The sequence below is a fragment of the Saccostrea echinata genome, unplaced genomic scaffold (assembly GCF_033153115.1).
Source record: "Saccostrea echinata isolate AGI-Se365-2 ecotype Australia unplaced genomic scaffold, CSIRO_AGI_Sech_v1 ptg000056l, whole genome shotgun sequence".
Taxonomy (NCBI): Eukaryota; Metazoa; Mollusca; class Bivalvia; order Ostreida; family Ostreidae; genus Saccostrea; species Saccostrea echinata.
Genome location: NW_026889805.1, coordinates 11,094,595 through 11,110,058, shown reverse-complemented (window position 1 = coordinate 11,110,058; position 15,464 = coordinate 11,094,595). Strand labels below are relative to the sequence as shown.

The window sequence follows — 15,464 nt, the reverse complement described above, 5'->3', positions numbered from 1 at the left end:
TTACACCTGCAAGTAAATGGGCACATGTTAGAGTTACCTTCCTTGTAGAGATATATAATGTATCTTTTTGGCAGAAATTTAAAATTTCCAAATGCTTTTGTACGGCATTTCAAATTCAAAATAGCGGTGACAAGTAAAAAAAAAATTATAGCATGGCGGCAATTTAGCATCAAGTTTGTATCCGTATAGACCACCATATTATTTCAAGAGCGCCCTCTAGTTTCCAAATAAGGAAATGTTACTCTATTAAGGCACTACGTATCTCATTAGTTCATTGACCACTATTGGATATATAGTAACTACAGTACTATCGTAGCGTCATAATTTGTTACTATCGGTGAATCTTCACAAAAACACACAAGGAGAACTTTTGGGATTACCTAAAGCATTTAGGACAGGTGTTTTACAGGTAAGACACTCCTATCGTGCAACATACCGGCGTATTCAAGGCCACACTGGGGATCATGCAAAGTCAAGACAATGTTTATGTTTTATTTGCTGTTTTTTTTCTTTTAAATAATCTGTTTCAGAAGCTAAGCTTTAATTTAAAAACATGTAGTACATGATGTACATTAACTTTGCTGTTAATTAGGTGCGTGCCGAAAACACAGTGAAGATTTCATGCCATGTGCCATGCTCGGCTACCTTTCTATGTGAGGAATGTCCGTCACGCTGTAGTGCCGCATTCCTCATTCCCGGTGCTTCTTCAATCACAATCATGTTTGTACCACTTTGATGGAATTCTGTATTGATTACTATAAAATGGCCTCTCTTTGAGATGCTCTGCAAAGTTTCAAATTGTGCTTTTTATTCTTTTCTGCTCATGTCCGTGGTGCTTTCCATTGAATAATTCGATGTAATCAGAGAAAGTGATTGAAACCTGTCGCACCTTGTCAATGTATAGACATGTCTAGGGGACATATTAAAAGCAGGAAGAAGAACATAACGACCACCCATAAACAGATTAACTATTCACTAACAAAACAAAGGCTATGTTCAATTTGTTTAAAGTTCTCTCAAACTTTTATTGATATGTGTGCCATAAAAACCTTAAAATGATACATAGATTGACTTGTCACACCCCTCTGACCTCATTTTTATCGGAAAATATGGTACTCGACTGTGCATTTGTTTAGTTTGGCTTTTTACCAATATATTTTAAGGAAATGGTATAATTTAAACCACCCGCAAAAAAGTCGATGAATACTAAGAAATGACTTGGTCAGTTTATCATAACATTTCTTTAGAAAGCATTATTATTCATGAATTTCCTGTTGAGTTAACTTTTCACCGAAGCTGGAGTATATTTTCCTGCTACACTTTGTAGTTAGTGTAGGTACTTTGTGTCCACAACTTTTGTATTCTACTTTTCACAAGTGGTTGAAACCGCATATATCTGGATTATCTGCACTTCTAAAAAAAAAGCATGATATTAAGCCAATTCTCGTGTAGTTCTTATAAATAGCATATTTTTTAATTTGTTATTTTGTGAACCTGCAGAACTGGCATACCATAATTCTGTTTTCTGCTAAGAATGCTTGTAAACTTAGTACTTGAATTGATAGCCCCACAACTATCAAGAAACCGGGCTCTCGGATTGGGCTTTTCTGAATGGACACTCTCGCATTAAGTGTTATGTTTTCAGATTAAAGCAAACACTTGAAGAAAATCAACTTTTAAAGATTGGAGATAATAAAAAGACTCACTATACGGAATATCCATGGTGCGAAGGGAGTTAGTCTGGAAAGACCTTCAGATCGAGATAAGACTTTTAAATGAATGATAAATACCGAATTATTATGCAACTAATCTGGCGTCATACCATTTCTGCCATGATTGTTAATTTGTTTCTAGAATAGACTGCTCCTTAAGCACCCTGCCCTTTCTTAATACTGTTAAATATCGAAAGTTCTGAATTAAGATACGCTTGTATTAACATAAATAAAACGAGTGCATTAATTTTTGTTACTCGAATAGTGTTTTGTTTTCGGCAGACCTACTTCTATATAGGCACTACAAAGAAAACGTTTTGCGCCAGTTGATACGGTGTCTTCTTTACCACTTTAATGTGCGTCGATTCAGATTACCGTGAAACTAAAGGTGTCATCCCGGTAACTGAAGAAGATATATGTTCCTGCGCTACTTACTCCGGTCTAGGAAGGCATTCACCTTTATCTTTTGTAAAATTGAGTGTCTTACAAATACATATAACACAGGCTTACTCTCGAAACTCGGGATTTTTAAGGTTAAAAAAAAAAACACTTGGTAGCATCCTAGCTTCTGATAATAGTAGAATTATAATGATAGGGTTGTGAAACAAGAATGCACTTGAGCATGGTCCAGTTAAATTTTTATATCATGCCAAAATTCCGGCAGTTTCACAATAGGATATTTCCGCTGATAAAATGCTGACCAGATGAACGTTGTAACTTGAAATCACGCTTCCGTGCCAACAAAGTTATAAAGAATACTTCTCCGACTACCCTTAATTAAACGATGTGAATTAGATACAAATACATGAATATAATGAAATGAAATGAAATGATATGGGGGGGGGGGGTGAGGGAGTCTATATGCTTGCTTATATTTATTTGCAGTTCAAATCATATCCGATGCAAAGTAATCCCCGATTTTTCCCCTCCGACCTGATAGATTCCATATATGACAAGGTTTTATAATTTCCCAGAGATTAAACCAAAAAAATTCTGTTAAATCTCAAATTTCCCAAGATTAATGAAAACGCACTGAGGTGTTTTCATTTCTTTTGAAGAGTGTGGGTTCGTCGCATGTTTTTGTTGTTTCCTTTACGGTGAGATTAGCGAAGTTAACGTTCTGGGTTTTTTATTTATACAAAATTTTATTCACAAAAAAGTGAATGGGATTGGGCAGCAGGCAAAGCCTATTTTAGCCCTCTCCCTATAGCAAGGTCAAGGTAAACACAGTTTATACAACGTTCTGGTTTGACCGCATGTGTTCGATACCCTGCCTGGGGGGGGGGGGGGGGCATGAATTTGAAAAAAAATATCAGTAGCTTTTTCTTTAAATGCTAATTTTCTACAAAATTTGAATGGATCCATTCATTGGGCTTAATAGGTTTATATACATGTATAAAGTTGATCCTCTTTCAAATTAATTTTTAATTTGTTTTATAAATGAAATTTAATGTACATCACTCAGAGGTCACATTAATTTAATTTCCTCTGGTTTCCGTAGACTGGGGATATCAAAGATACCCCCACATGCATGCATTTTAGTGCATTCCAAATAAACTGATAAACCACAGAGAAATTGATATGGCATCAAAGGGGACAAATAGGACCATTTAGAGGTGCTCAGATGATACATTCTATAAATCAAAATTTCAGAGTTATCATATGAACAAGTGCACGACCTTTGATCTTGTTCAAATGAACATGGCTCACACTTTATGATCATAAGCGACCGTTGTGGACCAAAAATACGAACCCGACTTGTATTTAACACTTCCCACTTGTGGCCTTGACCTCGTCCAGATTACATCGATCGGTTCAGGATTCCAATAATTATCTCCCATAATGAGCCACCTTTTTCTTAACTTTTCTCATAAGTCAGAAGCGTTCAAGAATCTCACCCCTTCAATTCTTATGATTTTTACAGTGTCCAAAATCCCTTTGAAAGTCATGACACCCTCTAACCATAATTGAGATACCTGTCTGAACCAAAATTATTGACTAGACATTTCAATCCCTGTGACCTTGACCCTTTTCAAATTAACTCCGTTCAAAATAGCAAAACACTCTCCATAATGATAAGCTAATCTCCACTTTGTTTACCAGTTGTTTACTTCAGAAATAATGAGCAAGTTAATTAACTATGGATAAGACAAATCGTAAAAATGAAATAATTGGAAAGAGTTTGATAGATAAATTTTGGAAATATATTCTTCTTAGAATATACATAATTTAGCAAATTAATGCACCATTAGTGTAAACCACGGAAATAATACATAAAACCTGAACCGAATTTAAATTTGATCGAATATTACAAAGTATAAACCACTTAGCTACCCATGCAAACCTTAATTAGTTTAAGCTCTGATTTATTACGTACAGGAACTTTTGGGAACTTGACTCCATTTTTGTCCTTCAAAATCTTTAGAATCCAGGAGTTTTGGGGATTTGCCCCTTGGACCCCCACCAGGGCTTTGTCTTTGACCCACTAGGGGTCTCAAGGCGGCTCTCAGACTCTCTGCCCAATCAGCCGGCACACTCTACTTCGAATTGGTGATCCCCTTGACTTCTATGACTATGTTTTGTAGACATAAAAAAGAGACAAAGACACAGACAGACCAAAACTATACCCTCGAAAAAAGAAAGAAAATACATTGTACAGGGTTTTTTTTTTTTTTTAGCTCATCTGAGCTGAAACTCAAATGAGCTTTTCTTCCATTGTCCAGCATATATCCATCTGTCATCTGTAAACTTTTCACGTTTTTGACTTCATATCAAGAACAACTGGGCCAATTTTAACCAAAGTTGGCACAAAGCATCATAAGGTAAAAGGAATTCTAAACTGTCCAAATGAAGGACCAAGCCCCCTTCCAAGGGGAGATAATCAAGAAAAGGTAAAAACAGATCAGTAAAAAAAATCTTCTCATCTTCTCAAGAACCACTGGGCCAGAAAAGATATAAACTTATGTGAAAATTTCCTGCCAGAAAGATATAAACTTATGTGAAAATTTCCTAAGGTAGTGTAAATTCTAAATTGTTCAAACCATAGCCCCTGGGGGTAGAATGGAGCTACATTAGGAGATCACAATTTGAAATTGAAATATATAGGGAAAATATTTAAAAATATTCTTATGAGCCAAAAGACTAGAAAAGATGAAAAATATGTGAAAGCATCCTGAGGTTGTATAAGTTCTAAATTGTTCAAGTCATGGCCCTCAGGGGTCGGAAGGGAACACAATAGTAGATCAAAATTGTAATCTGAACTAAATCACATAATTTGAAATAAATTCAAGTATTCTAAACATTATATTAGACCAAGATAGAGTATTTGAAAACTTAATTTGCATGTATTTTATCCATTTAAGTCAGTGAAGGCAATTTTTCTTTTCTATTAGTTCATTGTCTTTGAAGATTTTTCCTGAATAAAAAAGGCACGCTCCCTATATTAAAAATGAGTTAGTTAATTACAAAACATCCTCCTTTATGTTACATAATTTTCTCAAAGTCCAAAAAACATTTTTCATCAGTGTATAGAGGGTCCTTAAAAATGTCTTTTTATGAACCATTAGGCCGGGAAAGATGAAACTTGTGTGAAAGCATCCTGAGGTTGTATAGTTAGAAAAAAATTAAATCTTTTCAGCTGGATAAAATTTACATATTGCACACAGGAAAAGAACCTTCCTCCCCATAACAGCAAGGCCATGTTATACTGATACTGAAGAATCCCGATGTTATGTGGAATCAGGGACCCCTTGGCTAAATATTAGGGTGTGGCCATAATACGGGGTCAGTATTTTTCATGCATAAAAATTTCCTAAGTCTTCTGGAGAACTGTAGGGCTAAAGTGACACAGATGTGAACCATGGGCCCGTTGTTTTATGTCTATAACAGTTACGGTTGGGATTATTTCTTGCACATAATTTGACTGTGGACACAAGTGAATTTGAGATTCCTCATATATTTATTACAGTTACATTTACGTCTAAATAAACATGAAGAGTTGAAAATTAAACTTTTTAATATCTGTTGTTTTTCCTCAGGCGCCATGGCTCATAGGCCCCATGCCTATGGATTGACTGGGGAAGTTCAGAGAAAGGTAAGAAAAAGGCGGGGAATTACTGGGGTAGTGCAGAGAAAGGTAAGAAAAGGGCGGGGAATTACTGAGAAAGTGCAGAGAAAGGTAAGAAAGGGGGGGGGGAGGAATTACTGAGGAAGTGCAGGGAAAGGTAAAAAAAAAATGGGCGGGGAATTACTGAGGAAGTACAAAGAAAGGGCGGGAAATTACTGGGGAAGTACAGGGAAAGGTAAGGAAGGACGGAAATTACTGGGGAAGTGCAGAGTAAGGTAAGGAAGAGCGGGGAAGTGCAAAGAAAGGGCGGATGATTACTGGGGATGTGCAGAGAAAGGTAAGAAAGGGCGGGAAATTACTGGGGAAGTGCAGAGAAAGGTAAGAAAGGGCGGGGAATTACTGAGGATGTGCAGAGAAAGGCAAGAAAGGGCAGGGAATTACTGGGGAAGTGCAGAGAAAGGGAAGAAAGGGCGGATAATTACTGAGGATGTGCAGAGAAAGGTAAGAAAGGGCGAGGAATTACTGGGGAAGTGCAGAGAAAGTTAAGAAAGGGGGGTATTACTTAATTGACTGTGAATGTGTAGAAAAAGATAAGAAATGGCGAGGAATTACAAAATTGACATGAAAGATGCGGATGGAGAAAGATAGGAAAGGGTTGGATATGACTTGGGAAGTGCATAGAAAGATAAAAAGGGACATATGAAAATGTGAAATAATTTCATAAACATTATTTACCTTAAATATCATACTTAGTAAACGTGAGCATGTTTGTGAAAATTGTACTGTATTTCCTCAGATCAAAGGAAAGTACAGCGAAGAATTGGAACAAGGCGCCCGATTATGGATCGAAGCAGTGTTAGGGATTGAATTGGTTCCAGTAAGTTACTATTTAAAAATGGTTTAAAATAAGTTCCAGTAAGTTACTGTTTAAAAGTATTTTAAAATAAACGCACCAAGATGGACACATACATGTACTGCAATTCGGCTTTTTTCTTCAGCATTGCTAGGACATCTTGAAGATTTCACTTGACTTCAGTTCATCCGGAAAAAAACCCTTATCCCTACTTACTTTATCATTTTTTTTCAGGAAGCGGATCAAAACACACCTTTAGGGGAGCGGGCATTCCAGGAGGCTCTAAGAAATGGTGTTATTTTGTGCAAGTATGTTTACAGAGAAACAAAATACGCTCTGAAATAATATTTCCAGCCTGCTTAATGTATACATTCAATATTTAAAAAATACAAATTATTTGTGTTCATTTTGATGTTACTTTCTGCTTTTTTTCCCTTCAGATTAATGAATACAATAAAACCAGGTTCAATAAGGAAAATTAATGAAAGCACTATGGCTTTTAAAATGATGGAGAACATAGAAAATTTTCTAAAGGCAGCAGAGGCTTATGGATGTAAAAAGATAGATCTCTTCCAAGTAGTAGATTTGTACGAACGACAAAATATGACACAAGTTGTGAATGGAGTATATGCCTTAGGAAGACTTGTAAGGGGCCAGAATAATACTTTCTTTGAATAACTTAATCTCTTTGATGCATCGGTCCATACCTTTCCAAAAAATATTGACTTCCTTTCAAAATTTACAAACAATCAGAAATAAAACAAAAATGTATGTGAAAGTATGTATAAATGTGTTTATATATTTCCATTTTAGACTCAGAAGAATGGATTTCAGGGACCTGCGTTAGGTCCCAAGGAGGCCGATTATAATCCTAGAAATTTTGATGAAGAGACAATGAAGGCAGGACAAACTGTGATAGGGTTACAGGCGGGGTCAAATCGGGGGGCCTCACAGAGTGGGATCAACTTTGGCAAAACAAGATCTATCCTCGACTGACAGCATCACCACTGTGAAATGTAAAATGTGAGATCCACCACGGGCTTCCACCCGCCATCGCTAGTGCCATCTGCTGTCAGATAATCATATTACAACTTGTCCAGTATTATTCAATGAACCAAAGTCTACTGACATTCTCTCTTTGATAATTAATCATTGATGATATTGCTACAAAACTAAAAAAGAATAACATATAGCAGTAGTTCACAGTGGAAAATTCTACAAAAACACGTAGACTATCACTTAAGGTAGTGAATAATGTCAATTAAGTCAAAATTATAGCACATATTTATACGTCCATGTATGTGTATTCAGGTATTAGTATAGCATTTTAAATTAAATAACCGGTTAATGTTTATCAAATACTATTATAATAAAAAATCAAAATCGTTTTATTTCACAAATGAGTCTCAATAACCAACACGTATATAAATCTGTTATCTGTGCAAGTTTGCTTACTGAAACCAATTTTTTTACGCAAATACTAATGGTTATTTGATGATAATTTTGTTAAGTTTTATAAGCTCGGCTAGTTGAAGAATGAGAGATGGTTATTTGAATATTTGTTGTGCATAAGAAAATTGTCTGCTGGGAGATGAATGTAGTTCTGCTGTAATAAAAGGTCTCCATGATCCGGATTTTTTATGCGCCCGGATCGATAGATCGGGGGCGCATATTGTTTTTGTCCTGTCTGTCTGTTTGTCTGTCTGTTGTCAACTTTAACCTTCGCCATAACTTTTGAACCATGAGAGATAGAGACTTCATATTTGGTACGCATACTCCACTAATTAAGCTCTTTCAAATGACACTAAGGTCAATGACCTTGTGACCTTGACTGTGACCTATATGCTAAAAATAGCTTTTTCGAACTTTGTTGCTGCCGGGTGCATAGTGTTTCACAAACACATCTTGTTTCTGTAGACACTGTATTCCATTTCATTTAATGACATGAACCACAAATGTAATTATTTTTCTTTACTGTAGTGAAAGAAACCCAAAATAGTATAAATGTTTTGCTGACCAAATAATTATTTTTATTTTCAAAAAGTCAAGAAAACTAGTCTGAGTGAATTGATCTGAACCCTGGAAGTGTTTTAAGATATACGTATGACACAGTAACAATATAAATATTTTAAATGTAACCATCGCTGTCTCTGTAATTATATACTACTTTGTTTTAACAATATTTTGTATGATATATATATTGTACTTGTATCATTATATTAAAGTTATCATTTTACCATTGTTCGTAACTTAACATTCAGTGTGACTGTTTCATAAGATCTTTGAACAATTTATACAGTTTCGGATTCCAACGTTTTATTCGCAATTTCACTTTTCCGCGATTCGACACTGCTTTACCGCAAGCACAGAAAAAAAATGTGCATGCTTTCACATTTCGGCGCAAGTATATTTGTTACCACGATTTGTTCCTGTATGAACAATTTCCATAACGGTCATTCCCTAACAAAAATCTACTATAATTTACCACAGGTACTTGTGGACAGGACCCCCCCCCCTCCCCGATATTCAACCCCGGGGCTTGTTGGACATTTTTTTCACAAATCATATTTATTACATATAGTACACTTATTAATGATGTGTACCATAGGAAAAAAATCGTGAAAACCTCAAAATAATCAATCCACACAAAAATACCCCACTCTACATTATAAGCCCTGGGGTTGAAAAATTGGGGGGGGGGGGGGTCCTGTCCACAAGTACCTGTGTAATTTACTATTGGCTGGGCTTTAAAAAAAATACCAGGCATTTATATCAGGCATGTTAAACTTTCTACATGCAAACTATCATCTTTCAAGTTTATTTCAATGTCTTGTATTTGAAAAATCAATGATTTTGTGGAAAATTAATGGGTTTATTAAGCAATATTAATTAATTCATTAAAAACACACACATTTCAGACTGTCAATAATTTTATTTAAACAAAAAACACCTGGCAACTTCCGAACGTGCGAGAGTAAATGGTAAAATACCGCGTCCAACGATACATGAGGATGTCCCGTTAACTGTTGTTCTTCTTCGTTGTGGAGGGCGTGGTTTCCTCATTCAGAGGGAAACCGTGTTCTTAACAATTAATAAATGTTTCTCGACGAATCAAATTCAAGTAATTTACATGCAAGTATAATATAAAACATTATTACCCTCTGAATGATGAAACCACGCCCTCCGGCGTAGCAACAGTCAATATTGCTTGACAATATATATATATATATATATATATATATATATATATATATATATATATATATATATATATGTGTGTGTGTGTGTGTGTGTGTGTGTGTGTGTGTGTGTGTGTGTGTGTGTGTGTGTGTGTGTGTGAGGGTGTGTGTGTGTGTGTGTGTGTGTGTGTGTGAGAGGGTGTGTGGGTGTGTGTGTGTGAGGGTGTGTGTGTGTGAGGGTGTGTGTGAGAGAGTGTGTGTGTGTGTTATGCCCTTGTAAATATCTTTATATGTATTTATTACTAATAAAAAGTCCAACAAAAGAAATGTTAATTGCATCGGTCTAACAATTTTATTGTTGACCAACCTGCCAGTCCAACATAGGAATATTACGTCACTGCTACGTCACAAGTAATAAATCGTCGTTCAATATCGGTGACACGGAAATGCTGCAAGAGTTGTCGTTTGCTATATGAAAGAGTATGTTTTGTGATAAATAATTTTTGTGATATAGTAATTTTATTTTTGATTATTTCATTTTCTCCTATTTGTTTTATTTTAATAGATCAAGCCAAAATTTTCCAAAGAAAGTAATTGATTATATATTGATTAAATCTGTTCAAATGTTTTAATTTTAATTGTTCTATCTGAAGTGAAGGGTATAACGAAACAGTTATAGACTGGGATTCGGGCAACATATGATTTGTTGGACCTAAAGGTGAAAATGTAGCCCTTGGCCTGCGGCCTCGGGCATCATTTTCACCTTCAGGTCCATCAAATCATATGTTGCCCTCATACCCAGTCAATAACTGTATATTGTTATACCTTTAAAAATTGTTTTCCGATATAATTCTATACTAAAAAAGTCTAACATTTCCAATGTTTTACTGAGCGGTCATAAAAAAATAAATGTTTGACCGCAGATCGAGATATTGGACCTGTCGAGATGTTGGACCGCTTACGTCACAGTGTGGGCGGATTCAGATGTATCTTATTTGCATTCGTTGGAGTTCGACAGAACTTTCCAGAATTGACCAAGTTTAAACCTCAGCTAGTACGGGTAAACAAAATTTACATCATGTTATGTCAAAATAAAAAGTAAAAGGTATAACAAAACATTTATTGACTGAGTTCTCGGACAAAATGCGTTTTGTCGACCCTTCGAACCAAACTGTTTGCCTTCGGCAAACAGTTTGGTTCTTGGGTCCGACAAAACGCATGTTGCCCTCGAACCCAGTCAATAAATGTATAATATTGACTGTGCAGAATTTATGCGCGCACAGTTCACTGTTTTATATATTTATATATATCAGTATAATATAATAAATACTGAATGTAGTTGAGTGTAATATTGAAACATCGGCTGCGCCTCGGTTGACAACGGATTTCTTGGGGTGAAAATTTTCATTGTTACACTCAACTACATGCAATATTTGCGTACACAATATTGGCGAAAAGATATACTTTTACATTCAACCTTCAAGTTTTCTTTCTTTCTGCTACGGTACTCCTTTTGCAAACTATATATCTTATAATTATTCAAAGAATGGTCCATTTTTTTCTTTTAGAGATGAATTCCATTTATTGTAAATAGAATAAGATTTATATTTAAAAGAGAATTTTTAAAGAGTCTCTTGGAGCTCTGGACATGCTGTCTGACTCTTGACGTTTAATTTATTTGTGTGTGTGTGTGTGTTTGTTTTGGATTATTTCTCGTTTTTCTTTTTTGATTTTGTGGCTCCTTTCTCATTCTTTTCTCCAATACAGCCTTCTATTTTTTTACTTTTTGGTTCAGACTGTAGATTTATTGGGTTTTATCCTGACACTATAAATTTTCCATTAAAAATTTCTTTTTATGTCCCCGTACTCTAAGATTAGTTTTTGATCTGTCTTTTTTCTGTCTGTCCGTCCGCAAAAAGAAGGTGGCCGAACAAGGGGAGCGAATGCACATAGTGCGACAAGTATGAATTAAGGTGAAAAATAACAAAATTTTCTTTGATATTTCATCTAAAATTAAAGAATACAGTACTTTATGTAAAATCTCCTTAATTTGCAAAAATCTCACAGAGATTCAAATTATTTGCCTATGAAATAGTATACACACAGTAAAGAGGGCAAATTGGATCATTTTCTTATTCTATAACACATTTTCTCGGTATGAGTGGGTCTTTGTTATATATTTTTGAAAGTTTATCGTCAAAGTATGCGTAAAAAATATACATTTTTTGATTGACAAGTACATGGAGCAAAAATCCACTATACCCTAATAATCTTTCCGAGAAATACTTGAAGTCCATTTAGTCAAAGGTCATACCATAAACATGATTCATCAGGAGCTGAGTAGCGTAGTAGTTAGCATATTCGTCTCAAACAAAACGGTCGCCCGCGTGGCGCAGTGGTTAGAGCGTCTGCTCTAGAGTCGCGAAGTAAGGAGTTGATCCTTACGTCGCGGGTTCGAATCCCACTGTGGGACGTGGAAGACCGGTCCTTCGGATGAGACCGTATAAACCGAGGTCCCGTGTCGCAGTAGGTGCTGGCACGAAAAAGATCCCTCACTGCTCAATGGCCGTAAGTGCCGAGCATAGGACAAAATTTGCAGCTCTCCACCGGCAAGTGGTGGCGTCTCCATATGAGTGAAACATTCTCAAGAGGGACGTTAAACAACATACAAACAAAACAAAAAAACAAAGAAAATAATACTTAGGATTTTTATTGCCAGGGTTCGAACCCCACGAATACCACATTATTTTTTTAATGACAGAACACAGGAGTTCGCATACCTATCAATTTCACCGAAATTTTTAGTAAATAAAAAAATACGTAATACCTATAATAATAACACATATAGGTATTACGTATTTTTTATATTTACTGAAAATTTTGGTAAAATTGATAGGTATGCGAACTCCTGTGTGACAGAATAATTTTTGCCAAGAAATTTTTCCTCGGAAAAGTTTATTTTTTCTTAATTTCATAAGTTTCAATAATGAAAGCCGTCATGGTAGCTCAGTCGGTAGAGCGCTCGCTCCGTGATGGGAGGGTCGTGTGTTCGAAATCTTCGATTCATGGCCGCGACTGACCTAAATCGATAAAAAAAAAAAAATAGGTAGCAACTGTTCCTTCGCCAAGCGCTTGGCACTCTGAAGTGAAAGTTGCGGGTCCTTCGGATGAGAACCTTAAAAACCGGTAGGCGTTGTTACTGATAGACCTTAGAGAAAGCATATCGACCTCGCACTTCGTGCTCGGTCGTTATGCTTTTTCTAAGGTCTATATATCTAGGGACTGACCTCATCAAAAGGCTATAATTGTATATTAATGCCAGGGACCTTGTGAAGGTTCATATTGTCGTCCTATACATATTGTCATCGGCGATAATATGCATCAAAACTCATTGCACATACACTGTACATGTATTGTCGTCCATTGGCACAAATTGTTTTCGACTTAAAAATTGTAGGTGTACATACATATTGTCGCTGACGACAATATGTGGATACCCTCACTGCACTTATCCCCCCCCCCCCCCCCTGTTAGGGTTGCCTAGGGATTGCTTGAATTTACACAAAAATGGTGCGATTGTGAGTTTACACAAGAATGGTGCATTTAACATTATTAATATAAATTCAGAATATATCAATCTCTTTCTCTGTCTCCGATCCCAGTAATACATTCTTTCAACTACTTCGACACACTTTCGACACACTACGCAAACTTTCGCAGCCAATACCCAGGTTTGTAAGGTACTAGTACACTTCGTCGCCTATTTTGTAGGAAGACGAAAAAGGCTCATTTCAGCCAGTGTCAATATGTACCGATGGACGACAATATGTGCAATGAGAGTGGGTTCATATTGTCGCCGGCGACAATAAGTATAGAGAGACAACATTGATAAAGAATTCGTAAATTCCGCAGTCGCGATGAGTTTAGAAAGACTTGCGCAAACTTTTACAAAGATTACGAATGATGACATTCACTGAATAATATTTGTGTCTGAGGTATAGATAATAATATTATATGTTTAAATTAATAAATGTTTCAATTGAAAAAAAAAGTCATTGTAGATATCTATTTCGATTTATACGACGCATCAGATCTTTTTAACAATGCGCTAAACATGTAAATAAATATTTTCAAATATTTGGCTCATGTTTTACACATTATTGAAGCTTGAGAAATGCCAACTTGTAACTTGATTTCCATACATGTATCATTTTGCTTTACGAGTGTGAGTGATGTGGCGGTTTCTTAAAAGACTAATTTCCGTAAAAGTAAATGTTGCCATAGATAAGATCGCGGAACATTAACTGGCAAAATTGGAAATTATGTAACTTACATGTACGTAGGGATCGATATCGGCAAAAATGTCGTATCGTGATATATCACGATTTCCCCCCAAAAATATCACGATAAATCGTGATATTTTTACATACAATTTTTACAACAATTTCAAATGAATTTCCTTAATATTTCTTTAAAATATGCTCTAAAAACATAACTTTACTTCTTAATTTTTTATTTATTTAATGTAAACATGTTTGAATGCCGTTACCGGTATTTAACTGTTTTCAACATTTTTTTTTTAAACTTCCTGTAATTGTCATTCAATAGTTTGAACAAATAAATGAATAATTTCCGGAATTTATAGTTATGTACCAAATACCGGTACTTTAGTCTCCGTATCACGATACGTATCACGCAATAAAAAATCGCGATATACCGGTATACCGATAAAATCGCGCATCCCCAAACTTACGTCATTTCCATCTGTTACAGTCAAAAGAATGAAATGGGCGGGTACAATTCGACATGGACGTCCGAGAAAACATTGTATTGAAATTCTAGTTTGAAATTCATTTTCAATCCACCTCAGCTACGCCAGAACGCACGGTGTTACTGATTGACCCAGAAGACAAATAATTTCAATTCCAGAATAGTTTGAAATTTAAATAAATCAGAATTTTCTGTAGTATTTTTAAAGAAATATTTAATATAAAGGGACAAATATTTGATTTCTCTTTGGTATGAGTATGTGTATGTTGGAGTGGGGGTGGAGGCGGGTTGAACGATCCTGGAAATAAATAAGAAAATTTCGTTTTAGTTTGGACAACCCCACCCTGTTTTTGTATGTCAAACATTTTTCAGTGAAGACAAAACTAAAGAAAAGAAAAACTCTTGTCAGAAATAAATATATAATCTGTCATGTGAAGGCATGATCTGACTCAACAATTTTTTACAGCCCCCCCCCCCTTCTAGAATCAAATGAATAAATAATTTCGGTCTTCTATGACTTTTAAGTACATGTATCCTTAAAATTATAGGCAAAAAAACTCATATAAATATGAATTTCAAACATGTATTTAGGAATTGAAATTATTTGTCATACATTCTCGCGTTACTCAATTTGTTTGCACACACCGTTGCAGTTATGAGACTACATCTTTCAAAAATAATGATTCAATGCTTAAATATTTACCATATGTATTTTGCTTAGAAAGTGACGGATTTCAAACACCAAAACTCGTAAAGGGGGTCAAAAGGTTAAAAGTTGAAATGGAAGTGCAACGTCCAGTAAGCGAAAATCAAAATTCACGCTCACTTTGAAAAGAAGCTGTTGCAATAGCTCTTCCATTAATTGAAATTTACCCGAAGGATAA

At 35.5% G+C, this 15,464-nt stretch overlaps 1 protein-coding gene across 1 annotated transcript; it reads left to right on the top strand.

Moving 5' to 3' along the window:
- The first annotated feature begins 215 nt into the window (after positions 1-215).
- LOC133173088 (myophilin-like) lies at positions 216-8,541 on the top strand. Its single transcript, XM_061308009.1, has 6 exons — positions 216-409; positions 5,750-5,805; positions 6,575-6,655; positions 6,866-6,939; positions 7,072-7,276; positions 7,445-8,541. The coding sequence occupies exons 2-6, from the start codon at positions 5,755-5,757 to the stop codon at positions 7,625-7,627; spliced, it is 594 nt and encodes a 197-aa protein (XP_061163993.1). The 5' UTR covers positions 216-409; positions 5,750-5,754; the 3' UTR covers positions 7,628-8,541.
- The last annotated feature ends 6,923 nt before the right edge of the window (positions 8,542-15,464 follow it).